At 35.6% G+C, this 22,527-nt stretch overlaps 1 protein-coding gene across 1 annotated transcript in view; it reads right to left on the bottom strand.

Moving 5' to 3' along the window:
- Reph (Regulator of eph expression) overlaps positions 1–22,527 on the bottom strand; it is a 155,150-nt gene that overhangs the window by 33,915 nt on the left and 98,708 nt on the right. Inside the window, exon 4 of the mRNA XM_088277182.1 lies at positions 20,069–20,590. Coding sequence (XP_088133308.1) covers positions 20,069–20,590 — 522 coding nt within the window. The remainder of the gene's footprint in view (positions 1–20,068; positions 20,591–22,527) is intronic.

Raw genomic sequence — 22,527 nt, 5'->3', positions numbered from 1 at the left:
TTATGTAATTATCTTTATAACACGTTCAATGCGTATAAAATATAGCGTTTTTTTGTAAATCCATAATTTTGCTCAAAATCAAATTGTACTTTCTTATTTAACATCATAAATAAGTGTTTTCAAAATAAATACAGTAAAAAATAGACGACTTAGTAGGTCCGCTGTCCCGGGACCTACCTGAGTCACCACATCTTTATTCAACACGACTTCCGTCAATGCGTGGCTGTAATATTTTTTATGGACACGGGAGTCGTGTTCGACGCACAGAAAGTGTTAATATAAAAAAAAACATACAAACGATTGAAGGTTTTAATGATATCTTATATTGCTCGCGCAATAAAACAAGACATAACTAATTCATGCTTAGTTTTAGCTTTAATTGTGTTTGCATTATAAACCTACCAAACCAAAAATTAATACGTATGTAAATATTCTATAAAAATATATTGATTGATTTGCCAGTCACTTTGTGGTAATATCTATGCATTTTAAATTTAAGTTTTACTTGATAAATACCACTATTTCTTAAAATCCATTGTGACACGTATTTCGATGCATTCCGCGTCATTCAATGCATCATCATACGGTATTCGGTAATGATGCGGAATGCATCGAAACACGTGTCACTTTAGATTCTAAGAAATATTGGAATTAAAATATAAAAAAATTGTTTAGAGTTTTCCGGATCTTGCCCTAAAGGGGTTAACAACACTCGAGTATTCCAATTAGAGAGCAATTAATAAAATCTAGTTACTTTTTTATAAATCACATTTGTACAAGTCGCTCACTCCTTTCAATAACGCCATAAAACAAATAACTTGATTTTTCAGGAGAACGTTTTTTAAGTTGAAAAATATAATACAATGAATTAAAAATAAATATCAAGCCACTAATTGAACTTTTTACTGTCCAACGGATCTATTTAGGTAAAACCTGAATTTATGTATTAATTTTAGACATTCGTTTGATAATGCCATAACTAGGGGAAACAATTGTCACAATATTAATTTTTATGTGGTTTCGTTAATAAAATACAACTAAGTAGAATCAAAAAATCTGTGTATGATTTAAAATTAATACATAAATTAAAATGGAGTTCTACAAATTAAACGCCAAATCAATAAATAAAACCTGAATGTTTTTTTTCCTTTTAAAAAATATAAAGTATATTTAAACAAATAATCGAACGATACCTTATCTTCAAAATGCAAAAACAACACTTTCTGCCCTGTAGCGGGTAAATATAAAGTTAAAAATATGCCGCTTTTACTGAGATATAGTACATTTTCTGGGCATTTCGAAAACATGTACAACTGAAAATTGACGATTTTTGATATATGACGTTCTTGAAAGGAGTGAGTGAGGGTTTCACCATTCCGTACACTTAGGCAAATTAATGATCATATTTGAAAACAACACGAGTCGAGAACTAATTGGATTACGTACCGTACTCAAAGTTTTCTTGGTATCGATGCTTAGTAGATACACTGACTGTATGATCGACCTTTTTTATTGTATAATTAATATAGAGAGAAGAAACACGTGTACATATTTAATTATTTTAAGAAGATTTTGACAAAAATAACGAGATGATCAGATTATATAAATAAGAAAAATAAATTGTTAGTCACCAAAAAGCGAGTGTTTTTGCTCAGAATTTTCACTCATGAATTATATGAAATTATAGTAACTATTAAATAAAAGAGCATTTAAAATTAAAATACAATTTAAAAACATTAATCCCCTACAACGTTCCCTCCGATAATGCGGTACTTATCTTAACGTTTAAGGGGGGTTATTTGAATTAAAAATAACAGAAAAATAGAAATGAAAATTTGATGCTGGTATGAATGGTAGATGTAAATACGGGAGAGGTTTACCATTTGAAAATGAATAATTTACCTCACTCGCAATCTGATAGTCTCGAGTGCTGCGAGGTATATTCCAGCGGGGGGAAACTAAAAAGATGTCTTTAAGATCCGCTCCTAGAGGGAAGAGGAAGGAGGAATGAGGAAAGCCAGCGCAGAAGCGGCACAAGGCGGCGGGAGCCAGGCGCCTCGTGGCGCCGTATCGCGCGACACAATGCTCGATCTCTTGTACCGCGAGATTGTGCACGGCCGAAACCCCTCAGACGATTTTTCACCGTTTCATTCTTTTTCGCGGAAACAAAAAACGTTTCTCCGTCATCAAAGCCTTCCGGCCGGGTCGGGGGAGGGCGGGGCGCCGGGAAGGGGGGAGAAGGGATTCGCAAAGTCAAAAGTCAAAAGGTCAACGGGAATGCAGAGTCCGATCAGCAGACATCAAAGCGCAGCCCATTAGCGCCTGCAACGCTGGGCCCGCCTAAACGGCTGGGCTTACTCAATTATGCAACATTTAAGGATTTCCTTTCCTCGTACAAGAACTACTCAAACCGAGCCATTGTGAGTGCGCTACTGCACGCGCGTAAAGTATTAAAAAGAGACTACACATTAGCACGTTAAAAACGGGTAGCAGTTTTTCAGGGAACGTACTTTTTTCGCAAATTCGCACGTATTGAAAAAAATACTTAAATAACTGTAACTTCTTTATTAATCAATGTTTTTTGTGGCACATTTTATAAAACTTTATAAAATAAAACTAGAACTTTTTACCACTTTTTTGTCGGTATACTTTTTATATTTTTGTTTTAATTTGTACATTTTTGGTTAACTTTTCTTCAATCGGTTTCAACAAGAACCTCGTATTTTTCAGTATTAGACATATACTCTTCATTAATATTTATTATTAATAAAGACAAGTACACTTTATTAATATTTATTATTAATATAACATTTTTTATGAAACTTTAGAAAATGGTACTAAAAAGTACATTTTAGTTGTCAGCGACTTAGTTGGGATCTATCCTGAGTATAGAAACAAAACTTATTTGACTAAAATGACTTTTTGGCTATTTTTTAAATATAGCATATCACTATACGTAATATTTTATATATGTATACCATAATATGCCCATACTTCCCAATTGTATCGAAAACCTTACCGATATACCTTCTTTATATTATTTATTGATTCGGCATTAACTTTGTGGAGTGACATATCGATTATTAAAAAAAAAAACACTTGTATAATACCACTTCATGAGTTTTTTTAAGTTTTACTATTCATCTGTCGATGAAAACAACTGTAGTTTTCGAAACTAGCCGTGTGTTATGAAATAAAAATCAATAGGTAGTTCACTCACTCCTTTCAACAACGTCATATATAAAAAAAAAGATTTTTCAGGAAACCGTTTTTTAAGTTTAAGAATATAATGAAATGTATTAAAAATAAATATCAGGCCACTTATTAAACTTTTTACTGCGCAACAGATCTTTTTAGGTAAAAACTGAAGATTTTTTCTCCATTTGAAAAATATTTAGTATATTTAAAAAAATAATTAAACAATACCTTTTCTTCAAAATGCAAAAACAACACTTTCTGCCCTGTAGCGGGTAAGTATTGAGTTAAAAATATGCCGCTTTTGCTGGGATATAGTACATTTTCAGGGCATTCCGAAAACATGCTGAAAACTGAAAATTGACGATTTTTGATACATGACGTTGTTGAAAGGAGTGAGCGTATTATACAAGTGCTTAGTTAAAAAAAATGTATCCATCTTCTTTCATATAAAAGGTAAAAACGATACATATTTCATATCAAGTTGAGACACCTTTAAATAGAAATATTAAGGCTAAGCCATGAAACCAGCTGAAAAGCTTTTTCGCGCCATCGGACAGCAATTATCTACGTTTCTCCGACTTATAAAATAAATTGTCCGAGATTACCAATTAAGAACGCGTCGTGCTCCTTGACAATAAACCTAATTTTGGACTGAAATCCGGTCAAAATAAATCCCCCGGCCGTATCGAGCCCGCCCCGTGCGGAGAAAGGCCCCACCCTTGGCGGGTGTCACCCTCGACGGGCTTTCTTTGTTTGCCTCCGCCGGAGATATTTATCGCCTGCAGTTATTTATGCCTCATTGGTCACCCGCGCGACACGTAAATGAAGAACAAAAAATGCGATTAAATTATCGGTAGACACGCCACTAAAATAAACGGAGGCACGCCAATACGGCTCGCTCAGCCAATTAAGAGTAACAATAAATGTGTGAATACCGTACAAAGTGTTTACCTTTAGCTATTTTGGTAACGCGGAATAGGGTATTTTCATAATTCGGAGATACTACATAAAAAAAACATTTTTTGCGATTCTAATGAAAATGAATGTATAATTTAAACAGGTTTTTCACCTCAAATTGGACGTTTTACAAACGAAACCAAATTGGACGCCTTACAAATTAAATTGGGCGTGTTACAAGACAAATTGGACGTTATATGGTATTTAATAAAAAAAGCTAGAATTTTGAAAAATATTTACGAAGTACTACTCATAATTCAAAGTAGTATTGATAATCTTGTCTGAAAACTTCAGTACACATCGTGCGCACAGACTATGACAGCGCGCCGCGCTGGCTTGCCAACTTGACGACTAACGCACTTGCTAATGATTTATTTTATGTTTTCCTTGCTTGTAAGAGCCAAAATTACTCGCAAATGAGTGGAGGCTTTAAACAGAAATGAAGTTACTATAAGTAAACAAAAATCATATTTTTTATTTATTTGTAATTTTGTGTTTTCAATATAAAGAAAAAAAAGAAGAAAGAAAAACATGAGACAATCGTTGCTTGCTGCTACTAACCAAAAAAATGGGTTCTCTAACAAAAGCGGGTAGGTACGCATTTACTGTTATATACAATTGCATGAGGCATTGTGAATAACACACAACGACTGCTAAGTCATGGATTTCTTAGCGCACCAAAACGTATTTTTTGGTAATTTTAAAATAAACACATTTTCACAAAGTACAAAAAAACAATATCATCAAATTTTACTTTCTTTTTTTTTTAAACTGATATTTTTGTAATTATTTTTTATTTATTAATTTAAAGACGGTTAGCTCCCCTAACAAAAGCGGGTGCGTACGTACTAGTATATACGATCTATGAGGTATTACGAATAACACAAGGAATGCTACGTCACGGATTTCGTAGCAGGCAAAAAAGTAGTTTTTTGGAATTTTAAATATCTACAAGGCTGAACAAGGAATAATTGAAAAGATTAGGAAGAGTTCTTGGACTCTTCCTTATCTTTTCAATGGACATATGGAGCGAATGGATAGCGAGAGAATGACTAAGAAAATATATGTGGCGAATGTGAGCGAGAAAACAGAACGAGGACGACCGAAAAAGACTTGGCACGATCAGATCAATCCGAACATGAAATTAGGAAGAGTTCTTGGACTCTTCCTAATCTTTTCAATGGACATGTGGAGCGAATGGATAGCGAGAGAATGACTAAGAAAATATATGTGGCGAATGTGAGCGGGGAAACAGAACGAGGACGACCGAAAAAGACTTGACACGATCAGATCAATCAGAACCTAAAATCTAGTGGTGTCAAAAGTCTGCGTAATCGGAGGGCATGTATGACTAGATGTATGGATGTGAAGGAGGCGAGAAGTGTATGTCAGTGTGGCGTTCCATCCTTTCTGCCTACCCCTGCGGGGAAACGGTGTGATGGTAGTAGTAGTAGTAGTAGTAGTACATTTCTGACATTACAAAAAAATCATCGATATCATCGTATTTTTTTTTTTTCAATTTTAAATTCGTGAAAAGACCATATTACGAGTAATTCAGAAGGGGTGAGTCACAAAAACCGAAAATCCGAAAGCTACCAATAATAATATTTAAATATTCAAAATAATTTGTTATCGTTTCTGTCTTCTTCTTAATTCTTAAAATCAAAATTGAAATTGCAAACGAAGAGTGTCGAGTGTGATAGCATCAGAAAGTACAATATTCTGAAGTGTGGGTAGGCATAGAAAGTAGATGTATCACGATCCATCGCCTCGGAACATAACGGTGAAACTATATTTTTTTTACAAACAATGGTTACCAAGCTGATGATTGATAGGTTCCGACAAGAATAAATGAAAATCAATCTTCACATTTAGACACTGTTATAATTGGTAACAAAATATGGTATAAAATTTTAGATATATTAGAATTTATTTATTACTTTTTAAAGAAAGAAATATACTCACAGAAATAGTTTTACACCGTAAGTAACAAAATTTCTTCGTAAACCACGTGTTCAGAAACTTAGTCCCACACTTTTTTTTAAGTTTCACTTTTATTCTCGAGTTACGTGTTGCTAGTTAAAAATAGTAAAAAATTGTTTTATAATATTATACTCTAAGTATTCGTGATGCTTTGAAAAAACAAAGAAACGGCATTTTAAGTTTATTGTATTTCTCAAGGACGTAACGTGGAAATCTTGGTTTTTTTTCTCGGTCGCACTCAATTTGATCGGCGAACACTTTAAAAAAAATAAGCGAATACATTTCTTAACAATGATATATTATATGAGTCTATATACTATAATACAAATTAGGCAATAATATTATTTAAATGAATACTAAACAGGTTCTATGTAAGAAATTGGTGATACCTGCTTCATAACTTCAAAATTCAAGATTATTTATTTAATAATATCTGTTTTTAAAAAATGTTGTATCTTCGCGAACTACTATCAATCATATGTACTTAAAATATTTAAAAAGAAAAGATATATATATATATATATATATATATATATATATATATATATATATATATATATATATATATATATATATACATATATAATAATAATAATAATTTAATAATAATACCCTTATCCGCACCCCAATGGTGCATAGGGCACTGCGTCATATAAACATTTGTGTTATTTTGATCGTTTACACATGAAGGAAAGGTGATCAGCCTTCCGCTTCATGTACCAGTCCAGGGTAATATTGAATAAATATGACAGTGAAAAAATCACTTATATTTATTTTACCCCCCTTGGGAATCGAACCCGGGACCTTCAGAACGGTAGCCGAGCGTGCTGACCATTACACTACGGAGGCGGATTAAAAAGATTAGAAAGAAATACTCCAAATGGAAGAAAAGAAAATGAAAAAAAAGTTAGACGAGTTTCTAGAATGTGAAAAAGAATGATAAAAGAAACGAGGTACGTTTTCTAGACAATTTTGGAAATAATGCTTATTATTAAGACAAAAGTTATGCAATAAAATAACTTCTTAAATAGTAATGAAACGTAAGAAAGAAGTTTATAAAACTTAGAAAAGGGGAAAGTCGACGATAAGAATCAAAAAGTCCTAAGGCAACCGCGGTATTAACGGAATAAGATGAAAAGAACTCTAATTAAACGACGAATAAAACATAATTAAAAAATAACTTTTATTTGGTACTGTAATAATATCAAAACTATAAATTTACGTAATAGTGCGGGTATGAAGCCCCGAGTGGTATAGCTATTCCTGTTTTCCTGCCTAATATTCCCGCCTTTTCAATGATTTCGCAGTAATGTTGAGTGTATTGTATATCGGCATTCCATCACACATTCTGACTCCTGACCTCACTACTTTGATGATTCTAAGATTTCCTCGGTCTTCCACTGCTCCTACTTTTAACTACATTTGCATCACAAATTTGTTTTAATGTTCCTTCTTTACTCATTCATTTCACAAATCCAAATCATCTCAACACACGTTTCTTTATATTATTTTTTGACATCTCATCAAAGATGAAGAAGAATATGGAAGTCTGGGCATTTACGGGGCTTACGACCGTCATAGGCTGGTTTGAGTGATCACTTTACACACGTGTAACATTCACCAATTCTACCCATTATTGACAACCACACTACTCAAATTCTTGGATGTTCTACAGTATCTACTCAATGAATTAGGGCCACGCAGAATTTCGCGCAATTTCTCAATTCAAACAGGAATAACTCAGAGAAAACCTTGAATAAAACAACATTGAATTTTATTTACACATGAACACTTTATTACGCTTAAATTATGCATATATTTTCATATAAATATAGTTAGTATTTAGTATTTCCATCTTTGGCAGAAATAACTGCCTCAATTCTTTTTGGCATACTTAAAATGCACTGTTTTATCATGTTTTTTATTTCTTCGTCTTCTGATCAAATTTTTTGAATATTTTTTTTTAGACAGTCTACTGTCGGATTTGGAAATGAGTATACCTTATTTTTTAACATGCTCCATACGTTTTCTATAGGATTAAGGTCCGGAGAATTTCCAGGCCAGGGGAGCAAAGGCAGATTTTTGTTAGACAAAATTTTTATTATTGATTTAGCCCGGTGGCAAGGTGCCCCATCCTGCAAGGTGTATGGACCTTCTGTTGGGTCGAGTGTATGGTAGAAGGGCAATGAAATTCGTTCGAGGACCTGATTATAGGAATTTTGGTTCATTGTTCCTTCCACGAAAAACAACGGCCCAGGTAAATTGTTAATAATACATGACCATATCATTGTTGCAGGGGGGTGTTTGATAACTTTTACCGCACAGGCCTCATTGTAACGTTCCATTGGTGTTTTCCTGACGAATCGACGGCTCTCTGTCACGGCTTCTAACCGGCACTCATCACTAAAGATGACCTGAAAAATAATGAAAATTTAAGTTTAATTCAAATATATAAGTTTATTTACTAAAATGATATGTTGAAAATTCAATTTAAATAAATACCTTTTTCCAATCATCTACCGAGTAATTTCGATGTAGCCTGGCCCATTTTAATCGATCCGCTTTCATTCGTGGTGTCAATTTTGGTACTTTTACAGGGCGCCTGCATTTCAGATTTACTTCGTAAAGACGTCGCCTCAGTGTTGATACCGATATATTTATACCCTCTTCTTCCAATTTTATTTTTAATGTTTTTGCTGATGCACTACGGTTTTCTAAGGCACTTTGAAAGATTTTTCGATCAGTCCTCGGTGTTGTTTTTCTAATCCTACGACAGTTCTTTCGCCGATTGCTGGTGGCGGGTGACTGATTTTTTATTGATTTTGAAATTCTGTCCACTGTTTGACGAGAAACGTTTTCTTTTTTTGAAATTTCTCTATTAGATAGTATTCCTAATTTCAGTAGCACTATAACACTAGACTTTTTTTCCTCAGAAATGTCTTTACTTTTTCCCATTTTGTCCTTTTCAAAAAAAACACTTGTGTTTACAAATTTTTTTTATACTTTACGAACTAAAATTAAAAATTAATTTTTTTTCACAAGACACGATAACTATATAACCTCTCTAAACAAAACAACAACCAGAACTCAAGAAACTTCACTAATAAATGAGATAGGACTATTTTTTGAACTTTCAACTATCTGTCTACCTGGGCTAATTAGGGACCTTTCTCAGAAAAAGGGTTTAAAATTTTGTAAAGGCTTAAATAATCCAGGTATATTTTACATATTATTGAAGGTAATATACATGATATTAGATGTCAATAGAAAACTTAAAGTATTTATGTAAAATAAATATAATAATCCAAAGGATTTCAGAGTATTCATAAAAATAATGGGTGGCCCTAATTCATTGAGTAGATACTGTATATATATGAACCAATTTAGAAACCTTGTTCATGAATCACTAAAACTTCACTAGAGACATCTATTGGTGAGATGTAAAGAAGCTTTTTATTAAGCAGAAACTCTTATATTAATAAACGTTTCTTTACATTATCGATAATGCTTATTTTCGAGTATATTGCATTATTTCCTTATAAATTTTCAATAAAAAAACTAACTTTACCATCGCGCCGCTTTCCCGCAGGGGTAGGCAGAGAGAATAGAACGCCACACCACTCTGTCTTTGCAAACATTCTTCGCCTCTTCCACGTTCATGCATTTCCTCATATATACCCACCAATACATATTTTCAATGGTTATTTTTTAGTACGGTAGCCTAGCGTGCTGACCGTTACACTATAAATTCGTACTGGAGGTTCCAGGTTCGATTACCAAGAGGAATTCAAATAAATATTAGTGATCTTTCACTCTAATATTTATTCAATACTATCCTGGACTGCTACATGAAATGGAGGGCTGATTACCTTTCCTTCACGTGTTAACGATCAAGATAACACTGCGTTTATATAATGCAGTGCCTTATTCACAATCGGGTGCGGATAAGGGTATGAAGAAGAATAATAATTATTGAGTAAAAAATTGCAGGATAGTACACAAAATTTCAAATCGATTCAACAAAGGCGAGTAGGCCAAAATGAGTTTTTCCACTTTTGGACGATAGGTCGATAATCAAAAATTTAATAATATAAAAGCTGATAAAAAGAAACATCACGAGTCATAAATGCCGGCTGATTAATAAAAAAAACAAGACTTCAGTAAAGACGGCATGGCAAATATCAAAGAGGAGAAAAAAACTAATTTTCGCTTAAGCGGAAGGGTCTCGAAATAAAATTTTATGTACCGAAAAATATCTCTATTAGGATATTCACAATAAAAACAAAGGCAGAGAAATTGGGGGGAGACTAGGCGAGGATGAAGGGCTTTGCGGAGGATCTTATCCGAGGAAATCCGCAGAAACAAGGGTTTGTAGAGCCAACAATAGCACACGCATTGAGGGCTGGTGCAAGTTTGGGAAAGGCCTAAATGCTGAAGGGAAAAAATATATAAAGGAAATATCGGACTTTCAGTTTTTGCCTGCCAGGTAGGTGTTGATTAAAAAATAAAAAAAAATAAAAAACGAAAATCGAGTTTAGAAATGCAATGACGTACGATACAGGTAGCTTTCTCTGATGGGAAAAAGTTTTTAGTCAGTAATGGCGAGAATGATAATTGACATTTTGATATCTAGCAAAGAAGAAAAAGAAAATGGAAATCTAGGTATTTACAGGGCTTACGACCTGTAATAGGCTATCCGTATTTCCGTATATGTATATATATATATATATATATATATATATATATATATATATATATATATATATATATATATATATATATATATATATATATATATGTATATATATATATATGTATATATATATATATATATATATATATATATATATATATATATATATATATATATATATATATATATATATATATATATATAAACATTGGATTAAAAAATATACCATAATATCGATCACAATATGTATTGTGTATGTCCAAATCCTTGTTCACAAATCTGGGTTTTAGTGAACTCACATAAAGCGTCATAATTAATGATACGTCAAGGAGTTTGATAAATTAGAGCAGTGTGGTAGCAATCATGGGTAAAATGGTGAATGGTACACGCGTATAAAGTGATCACTTACCTAGCCTATGGCAGGTATCTCATTTTGTATTACTAAATAGCCGTCTAAATATCCAGATTTCCATATTCTTCTTCATCTATGTTGAGATCTCAAAATATAAATATATTATGGTATAGAGCTAAATTAGTTTTTATTTTTCAAATACTTACATTAAAATATAAATGCTAAGTAGAAGTAGAAGTTATAATAGCCAAATAAAAGTCAGTAAAATTTTCTTCAAGAAATTCTTTCGTACGCCGGACCACACACCGGACGAATGCCAATGACCGCTCTAAAACACTACGAACCATCATGTGCGATTCCGCAAGGTATGCTCAGCTATAAAGGATTCAACATAAGTATGCAGCTAGACTTGGCGTCAGTATCTCGAGATATCTATTTGGTGGTATTCATTATGTAAATATACGGATTTTAGAACAATAGAGCGGCTCCCCCGGGTGTTTACGCGAAAGGAGAGGAAAGGAAAGGGAGGGGAAAGGAAGGAAAGGAGAGGAAAGGAGGTTGAATGACACTGACATCACAATCGGGGTGCATGCATGTAGCGCAGGGTGACTGAAGGCAGTGAGAGCGGGAGGAGGAAATAAGGAAGTAAGGGGTGTAGTACGTTGCGCGGGTCATGTCCTGGAAAACAGGAATGCAATGAAAAACAACCGAAGTGCTGAGATGAACCCTCCTCCGAACTTTGTATCTTATTTTTATTTTATTTGTCCGGGAATTGTACAGCTTACATATAAAAAAATGATATAATAAACAATAGTTACATTAACAATAATAAACATTACTATTTTATTAAAATTAAACACTTGAATGAACCACTTTAATGAGTTTTATTTTACTTACGACTAGTTTCGAAAACGACAGATGTTTTCATCTTCGGGTACAAATTAAAACTAACAAACAAAAATATATTCACTTAAGTAAAGTTTTATATATACTTATGAACCAATTTCGAAACTTTGTTCTTGAATCACTAATTTTAAAAAATATATTATTTTTGTAATTTGTTGCATTTGACAATATAATATATGGTAAACTTCAAACCCTTATCCGCACCCAATAGTGCATAGGGCACTGCAAATATATAGAGCAGTGTACATTACAAGTGTATCTTACTAGTACAAGTTGTGTACAGTATATCTCAAGTACAGTGTATCGTAAAAGTACAAAAATATTATATTAACACAAAAAAGATCCCACAAAGGCATGGCCTGTGTGTGGGTACAATATAATGTGGTAAGATTCAATAAAGGGTACTGAAAATATAACAGCAGATGTTTGTTTCATTTCAAGTTGAGACAACTACGTACAATATAATATTAGCATTAAACTCAATCATAATATTTTACGATATCATAAAATGTGCAAGCGAAATATTCAGTAAGTTGAGGAAAGCACGTTTTAAAGTTTGTTCATCAGATAGGATGAACCGGGTTGCGTTGAATAAGGGCGCCTGTGCACTACACGGAATTTTACTGTCCGGCAGTCCGGTTAGTATGAAAAAACGGATGATTGGCTTGGGCACTTGTTCGTCTTTCTCCGGATCGGTGCGTTCAATCGGTGGGCGCTCACGGTGCGCGTGATCTCGATAAATTGTCGTAATCGCTTTTATTTGAAAAAATCCGACTGCCAAACAGCTAAATTTCGTGATGTGCAAAAGCGTTCCAAGGGCGATTTTGCACTACACTGTATTTCAGCGTCCAACAGTCCGGTTTAAAAAAATAAATAAAAGCGACTACGACAGTTTAGCGTAATCGAATTTACGCGCACCGTGATCACGCACCGATCAAGCGTACCGACCCTAAGAAAGACGGCCAACAGCACAAGCCAATCCAAGCCAATCATCCTTGTTATGTGACTGCCGGACAGTAAAATTCCGTGTAGTGCAAAAGCGCTCTAAGAGCGATTGAGCACTACACGGAATTTTACCACCTGGCAGTCCGGTTTTGAAAAATAAAAGCGACTACGACAGTTTAGCGTGATCGAATTTACATGCACCGTGATCACGCACCGATCCTAAAGGTGGAGACTGACCGGAGCATTTCGTCGTAATGTAACACGTTACGATGCGAGCATTCAGGCAGTTAGTACGGCGAGCCGAGCGCTCCATCTATAGTTTCGGATGTTCGCTGATGCTTGCCGCGAGCGATGTTACGACGTTTTGTTACGACGAAATGCTCTGGTCAGTCTCCACCTTAAGAAAGACGGCCAAAAGCACAAGCCAATCATCCGTTTTATATGCTAACTGACGTGCCGGACGGTAAAATTAGGTGTAGTGAACAAACGCCCTAAGGGATGGAAAGCGCGGGAAACGGGCGGAGTCTGGGGTGGGGGAGGTAGGGAGGGCTGTGACCAGGGTTGTCGGCCAGCGGGTTACGCCAGGTTACGTCAGGTTACGTCAGGTTACGTCAGGTTACGTTAGGTTACATGGTCAGGTTAGACTCTATATTCCGGCGCTGGAGCCACTGGGTGACAGAGCGACGAACCCGTCACCCGGTGAACGGCCCTTCGGTAGCCAATCGGGGCAAGCGAGACAATAGTGATTCTGTAAGTGAAATTATTTATCACTGCTGAATTTCGTAAGTCGGAAAATTGTTTAGAAAAACCCGCATATTCAAAATAATGGTAAAAATCTACAACATTTTGAGTGTGTCCAAATACTTGTTCACAAAATCTGGATTATCTCCAATTTTGTGAACAAGTATTTGGACACACTCAAAATGTTGTAAATAAATTATCTGGTCAAATTATAAGCTTAATAATAAAAATGAAAAAGGTATTTTCTGGCGTTTCTCATGTGTGTGATTATAATCCAGGATTCGGATCTCACATACTAATATAAGAGTTTCTGCTTAATAAAAAGCTTCTTTACATCTCACCAATAGATGTCTCTAGTGAAGTTCTAGTGATTCATGAATAAGGTTTCTAAATTGGTTCATATATATAGAACTTCCAAGAATTTGAGTAGTGTGGTTGTCAATAATGGGTAGAATTGGTGAATGTTACACGTGTGTAAAGTGATCACTTAAACCAGCCTATGACGGTCGTAAGCCCCGTAAATGCCCAGACTTCCATATTCTTCTTCATCTTTGATGAGATGTCAAAAAATAATATGGTAAAAATCTCTTTTTTTTTAAATTACTCAAGGGGATACAACGCAGAATTATATAACTGGCCGCCCGCCGTAGTGGTAACACGCGCCAGATTTAAAAAAAATGTACTTAGTATATATTTTATTGTATTGAAAGATTTTGTAATTCCAAAATGTTATACTAAACGGTTCCAAAAAAAATCGAATCGTTAGGAATTAAATATTTCAATATAAACGCAAAAAAAGAAGATATCAAAGTTCTCAAGAAATAATGTAAAAGAAAAGAAAAAGACTGTTATACCATTAATCAAATAAAACACTAAACCTTGAGTGTAAGTCCCTCTCCAAGCACAAGAGCTCAGCTCTTTTTTGGAGAGGCACAGCGAAACTAAAATTACAAGATTGCCATATGTATAAATGCATAGAAATTGTATCAATTTGTATTTAAAAATTGCTTTATTAAATAAATAAATAAAAAATACTAAGAAAATATATTAAATATTTTTTTGTTTTTTAGAATATATAGAGAAACAATATTAATATATAATTTTTTAAACTCCTAACCTTTCAATAACTCCTTTCGTTTCAAAGCCATACAATTATTTAGAGGAAAAAAATATTTTTTCAATGCACAGAGAAAAACAAGTTTTTTTTTTAAATTACCTAACGTCCAAGTGACTCTGAAATCTAGCTACGGCTTATGCAACACCGCTTATCATGTCCCTACTCAGGCTTCAACTTTATAAGTTTCATAGCCTATGCCTACCCGTGAGTGGATTTACTCTTTATGTTTAAAGTTACTATAATTTCATGTAATTCATGAGTGAAAATTCTAGGCAAAAACACTCGCTGAGAAAATCAAGTTGCGACATAATGAATACTGGGCCTTAACGTCCAATTTTAAGAACCTACTCACAGGTAAAACATTAAGATAGGGTAGGTCATTAAGTAATTAGACTTTTTTTTTTAAAAAGGAAAAATTTAATAATCATTTAATACAATCTGAAGAAATATTTCGGGAAACTTGTAAAAATGTATCTGAGAAGGGGGATTACAGTCTTCTATCCCCTAATGAGGGATAACATTCCAACAGTTAGTAGTGGGTGAATAGCGTGTGCATGTGTGTGTGTGTGTGTGTGTGTGTGTGTGTGTGTCTAGGAGAGGGAGCGCCAGGGGTGGAGCAAGGCCAAAGGGTGGCGAGGTGACCCTAACGAATGGAGGAATCGTTGCGCTTTATCTACGAAAAAAATATTCCTAGCATCCGGGGAATTGGGAGGATATCCTATTATTTTTATATCGCAATACGTACATACCTACTTATATACCATTTTCACACAGAGTGGAAGATTTTTCAGTAGTAATATTTGCATCTGTGTGGACCAGATTACATACACAAGCTAGGACGACTACGGGTATGCAGCCTCAAGTCCCTAGTTATTGATGTTATTATTTTCCCCGTCAAAATTGATAGTTAAGTAACAGCCAATATAACTAGCCTATGACAGGTCATAAGCCCTGTATATTACATTTTTGACATCTCGACATAGATCTGTTTCATCTATGTTGAGATGTAAAAAAAATAATGTAAAAATTAACTCCTAATTGGAGATAATCCAGATATGTGAACAAGTATTTGGAGACCCTCAAAATGTTGTACTTAACACCCTGTGTTTGGTGGTCGACCTGAGAGCTTGTGTGGCAACGTGCGCGTTTCTAAAGATATGATCAATCAATCATATTCACAAATAAACTTGTGTATGTAACTATTATTTGGTGAACAATAGTTTTTTTTTACAACATTTTGAGTGTGTCCAAATACTTGTTCACAAAATCTGGATTATCTCCAATTACAGGAGTTATTTTCATACTATTTTTTGACATCTCATCAAAGATGAAGAAGAATATGGAATTCTGGGCATTCCGTAAATGCCCAGACTTCCATATTCTTCTTCATCTTTGATGAGATGTCAAAAAATAATATGAATAGTTTTTTTGTCGGCAAAAACTATTGTTTCGCCTTTACGAAGTTCACTAAATTTGAAATGGACCATTTTCGCAACAAACAAAAAAATCTTCAGCAATTTTAGCATACATATAAGAAAAAATCTCTGAACTAAAACAGCTAATAAAAAACCTTCGGTAATTCACATTCCAAACGTAAATATGTGAAAAAAATAAATTATACAGATCTAAATGGAAACCCCAGCGAACCTTTGATTTAAAAATTAAATGCACACTACAGAGTGTGTTGGCAGTATGCGGATTTAATAAGCGAGTAAAATATGCATAATGTAAGAGCTGTGTAATATTCGCGAGTAAAAAATCAACAAAGCCGCACATTTTTAGTAACAAAAACTGCGGTTTTGGTCCACGGCGGGAAATGTACGAACGGGGACCATGTTTACCGCCCCCCCCCCAGACTCCTGCCGCCTCCCGGGGGTGCCGAAATTGCACCGTCAACGGAAATGCACACAAATGGGCCCCTCCCCACGAGAAGGGCTGAATAAAAGAGTAAAGCGCCGGGCCGAAATTTTCCGGATTTCCTGTAGGGAAAGTGTACGCCGACTGCAAACCGGGAGCTCAATCGCGAACGCTTCTGCATCGATAAGTGCATCCGTGTCGGCGGACTTAGGGGGGACTCTCGAATATATAATTCAGTACGCGACCGTCGGCCAATAATGTCGACCCATATTTTTTTTTAAATTACGTTGCATTTGATTTTTTTTTAAATACCCAATCACCACGCCGATTCCCCAGCAAGAGTAGGCAAAGAGAATAGAACGCTGCATCAATCTGTCTTTGCAAAGAATCTACGCCTCTTACACATTCATGCATCTCCTCATACATACCCGCCGATTATTCAGACTCCTGACCTGACCACGCTCAAATATTTGAAACACTTGATCATACTAAGTTTTCCACAGTTTTTCTCTGATCTTACCATTTTTTTCCAACAACATTCGCCTCATAAACTTATTTTACCGTTCTATCTTCACTTAGTCGCTTCACATACCCAAAACTAATCACAACACACCTTTCTTAATTTTATCGATTATGATTATCTCGGCCTTGCATTCCTTCATTATATGACCATTCGAACATCCATCATACATCGTTTCACCGCACATTCGTCGAGTGATCGCATTTAAACTGCATTCAGTCTACTTTCATCCTAATAATTAATAACTCCATGCTTAGTTTCCATATATAAGAGTTGGAGCCGAGACTCCTTTGTGTACTGCCAGTTCAGCTCTCGCTGATAGGTTTTTTATTCGCTATAACTGATTTCGCGGGTAGGGAACGATTCTCGAATAGGCGATTCAAGAGGGATATGTCAATAGGACGTAATGGCGGCCTTCGGAGAGAAATCAGAATCAGAGGCATTAATGCCGGTTTTAAACATATTTCCTCGGGGAATAGCACTCCACGTTTTAACCTTTCCCTCGCGGTGATATGTATTTACTACAACTCAACTTTTAAAATGAGAATACCAATATAAAATATAATAGATACGGGCTCAGAATTATCTTATCATCCGTAATATAAATATGTCGCTCACTCCTTTCAAGCACGTCATAAATAAAAAAAACTTGATTTTTCAGGAGAACGTTTTTAAAGTTAAAAAATATAATACAATGTATTAAAAATAAATATCAAGCCACTTACTGAACTTTTTACTGTGCAAAAGATCTTTTTAGGTAAAACCTTAAGGTTTTTTCTCCATTTGAAAAATATTAAGTAAATTTAAAAAAAAAATTAAACAATACCTTTTCTTCAAAATGTAAAAACAACACTTTCTGCCCTGTAGCGGGTAAATATTAAGTTGAAAATATGCCGCTTTGCTGGGATATAGTATATTTTTTGGGCATTCCGAATAAATAAAATTGACGATTTTTGATTTATGGCGTTCTTGAAAGGAGTGAGCGATGTATTACACGAAAGTATTATAGTATAAAGTTATTCATTTGCAGCGACGGAAATAAATAATGTGTAGAAATTTGGGGATAAAAGCACCAATGCACAATCGTTTCTGTGGGTGCGTGTGAGGTGCGTATACGCGCACGTCGTAACGTAACGCAGATCGTCTTACGCGAAGGTCGTGTCGCTATGCCAACTATTGTGGCTACTTGCAATGTATCTTTTTTCTCGTTTTCAGATACTTCCCAGAGCTAACATTACAAAAGTGTTACATTTCAACATCATCATCATCAAACCCTTATCCGCACCCCAATAGTGTAAAGGGCACTGCAGTGTTATTTTGACCGTTAAAATATGAAGGAAAGGTGATCAGTCCTCCGCTTCAGGTACCAATTCAGGATAATATTAAATAAATATAACAGTGAAAAAATCACATATGTTTTATTTATATATATCGAACCCGGGACCTCCAGAACGGTAGCCGAGCGTGCTGACCATTACACTACGGAGGCGGAGTGTTCAACTTCAACTATGGTCAATAAAAGCAACATTTAGGAATATTAACATTTTCCCGTTTTTAAACCACATTTTCATATGGTGTATAAAATACGTATCACCGGTGCACGCGGAAGTTTTTAGCATCGCAAGGGAAAGGTTAACCTACAGCCGCCCTTGGTGGGGCGTCGCACAACGCGCTACCCGCGTGCAGGGGTGTGGAGGCGCCCCGCATACTGTACCCGCTCTTGCTCCTTGAATAGTGTAGCCCCCCCTTCTTCCAAGTCAGGTCGCTCTCTCTGCCAAGTTATCGCTTCGGGAAGCAAAAACAAACGAATGCAGGAAGCTGACGAATTTTATTTCATATACATTTCTTCTGTACCGCGATTCGACTATTTTTATTGGATTAAAATAACAGTCGGCTTTATCAAAACACTTTGGGAGATTGACAAAATGAACTTTTACTCATGCTATATTATATCGTGGCGTGTCCCTAGTTTCATATAATTTGTCTTTGACTTGAGGTTTGATTTGTCCCTTTTCCCCTTTTCATCCCTCCCGTCCCTCTTCCAGGTATTTTCACAAATTACAAATGTGGTATTTTGTAACTCGATTAGTACAAGTACTTATTTTGAGCAACTCGTTCTTGTGAATGACTTTATTAATGTAACTATCGTGTAAAATTCCCAAATAAAAAATATAGTTCACAATAAAAAACCGTAAGTTATCTAATTATTCGTACTAAATTCGGAAATTTTCCTTAGCGTAGGAGTTAAAGAACACTTAATAAAATACTATGCACGTGTTTCATATGGATATTTTTTCTCTGAGCAAGTAACAGTACAATGCTCATAGTTTTGAGGTATAGCAGTTGTGTTTCGAAAAATATTTCTATTGACAAATTGCAAGATTAAGAATAATTTAAAAGTATTTTGGGAAAAACAAGCAGTTTACCGGCAAAAAGATAAGTATGGTTGCAATATTTCTGTTGTTGATACAATTTATTTTCCAATAAATTTTTCACAGTGCTTAAATACGTGTGTATACTCATACTAGTATATAGTTCATGTTCATATTACTTAATTTTATGTTGTATTAGTTGCAAATCCTAGGTATTTTTGGTATAATTCAGTTAACGTTTCGGCACGGGTTCTACTTGTTGAGACGTATCAAAAATAATGATAACGTTTGCATTAATACTTATTAATTTTTAAATTTTACATTTTTTATAACGTCGTATGTTTTTGCTCCCTAATAATAGCACCTTGCGGTGGTGTTTTACTTAGGTTCTGCGGTACAGATTTAGCGGTAATAAAAGAGCGCTCACCTGTTGCATTTTGTCGAAGTCCAGGCACGGCCGCTGGACCTGCCTGCGGGAGGAGTGTCGCGAGCGCTTGCGCGGGGACGCCTCGGGCGCGGCGGCGGGCGCGGGCGAGGGCGCGGGCGCGGGCGCGGGCTCGCGGCACGAGCAGGCGCGCCCGCCCAGCGCGGCCAGCGGCGCGCCGCGCGGGCGCGCGCCCTCGGCGCGGCGCGGCTTGAGCGCCTCCACGGGCGGCGAAGTGCGGAAGCGCACGGGCGCGGGCAGCGCGTCGGGCGAGCGCAGCGCCTCCTCGTCCGAGCTGTGCGGCTCCGCGCCCGCCGAGTTGTAGGCCGCGTTCTCGTCGTTGGGCCCCGCCGACTGGCACTGCGTCTGCGACCACTTGCGCTTCTCGGGCGGCGCGGCGGACGCGGCGGACGCGGGCCGCGCGGGCCGCACGCCGCGAGCCGCCCGGCCGCCGCCCGCCGCGGCTCCGCGCGCCGCGCCGCCCAGGTACTTCCGGAACATCTCTTTGGGTGTGCTATTGATCACCTGCAATGTCGAAAATGTCTTATTGGTTGACGGCTCCCGAGGGTACAAGATTTATTCTATCTCAGTGTATCTAGATACGACCGTTTATTCAATTCTCAAAATACAATCCTTATCTATTACAGAATTGCTTTAAAATAAAATAAATTATAAATTAAATTTTTAAATAAAGGTCCCGAGAGTAGAAGATTTATTCTATCTCAGTGTATCTAGATACGACCATTTATTAAATTCGCAAAATAAAATAAAACTGAATATATTAAATATTTAAAAAAGATACCTAACAAACATCAACCAGTGTTTTTTTTTATATAAAAGATAAATAATTGTATTACTATTATATGGATAAATAATTAAATTTCATACTAGTTTCGTATACCTAAGCGGCCCGTTATTAAAAATAGGAATTAAGTAGTGTTAGAGTGGGCAAGAACCCAGAAAAACAGACTAGAGTCAGCGAAAATACCTATGGGACCACAACCTAACTCTCGATTTTTAAGAAAATCAGATTCATTTTTGCATTTTGATCGATGCAAAAGTTAGATATATGTATGTAATGGTTAGTAACAAATATGTAAAAAATAATACTTAAAAAAATTGTTAGTAGATGTTATTATATTTCTAATAAAATAGCCACTTCGATATTATAAAAAGGTTCATAATATCGACCACAGAGATTTTCCTACATCGAACACGCTCGACATTGAGAAATTCAACCATCAAGACAATTTTCGTACGCAAACATGGTTTCGCCAACGCCAATTTTATTCCCAACTTTTCATTGCGTTCCATGCATTTTATCCAGGATTCCTGGATAGGGTAATGAAAAATCTTATTAATCTTTTGCTTTTCCGATTTTGGTGTACTTGAGGACGATACCTGAAAATAACAGAACGTAACAATTGAAGTCAGAATCGTGATAAGTGACAATTTTATAAAAACGGGAGATGTTGATGTATGTACAAAATGATTTACAGAATACATTTTTTTTAAATAAAAAAAATATTTGCGTTTTTATTATTTACACAAATATATAAATTTTATACTATTTCTGTGAGCATAAGCGGCTCATTATTAGAAATAGGTATTAAATTGTGGTAGAGTTGGTTCGAACCGAGAAACTGTCTTAAGAGTCCGCGACACTAACCGCAGGACCACAACCCAACACACTGACACTCATTCGTACCCAATGGTGCATAGGGCGCTGCATCGAATCGAATCAATGTGTGGTGTTGATTTTATCAGACAACGTCATCGGTTTTGTGTGTTAGTTGTAATGTCTTTCCGCAACATTCCCAAATCCGACACAGAAGCATACTCATAACTCTTGGTTTCCATTCGGACCCAAAATGGATATGTTCTGATGATATGGTACTATGATATGGGTTATGTGACAGGAATACGTACATATTCATCCCTAAAGATGACAAGCTGCTTGTCGAAAACGGTTAGAAAAAGAGTACCAAAAATAAAAGTGGTTAAAAAGCCAAATTTTCATTAAAAGTTTTATTTCATAAATTTATAGTAAAAAAGTATTTAAAAAGTTTCGAAAATGTACCATAATGTATCAGCAAAAAACATTAAACAAAATTTTAGAAACTAAATGGCGAAAATTATGAGGCGAATTCAGTTAGTAATGTAAGAGGGGAAAAGATCACGGAAAACTTGGCATGATCAAGTATTTCAAATACTTGAAAGTGGTCAGGTAAGGAGTGGGTATAATCGGCGGATATGTATGAGGAGATGCTTGCATGTACAAGAGGCGAAAATTGTTTGCAAATACAAATTGGTGTGGCGTTGCTTACCCCTGCGGGGATGCGGCGTGATGGTTAGTTAGTTAGTTAGCACTGTATGTTAAATAAGATACTTTATAGGGTTATGTGTTCAAGTCAGCTTTGATGGCGTTAGGTTTATATAACTATAATATCGTGGGTATACTG

This window comes from Brachycentrus maculatus, unplaced genomic scaffold, assembly GCF_059751285.1.
Source record: "Brachycentrus maculatus isolate JH-2025_06_01 unplaced genomic scaffold, ASM5975128v1 h1tg000039l, whole genome shotgun sequence".
Taxonomy (NCBI): Eukaryota; Metazoa; Arthropoda; class Insecta; order Trichoptera; family Brachycentridae; genus Brachycentrus; species Brachycentrus maculatus.
This window is presented reverse-complemented; position numbering and strand designations above follow the sequence as displayed.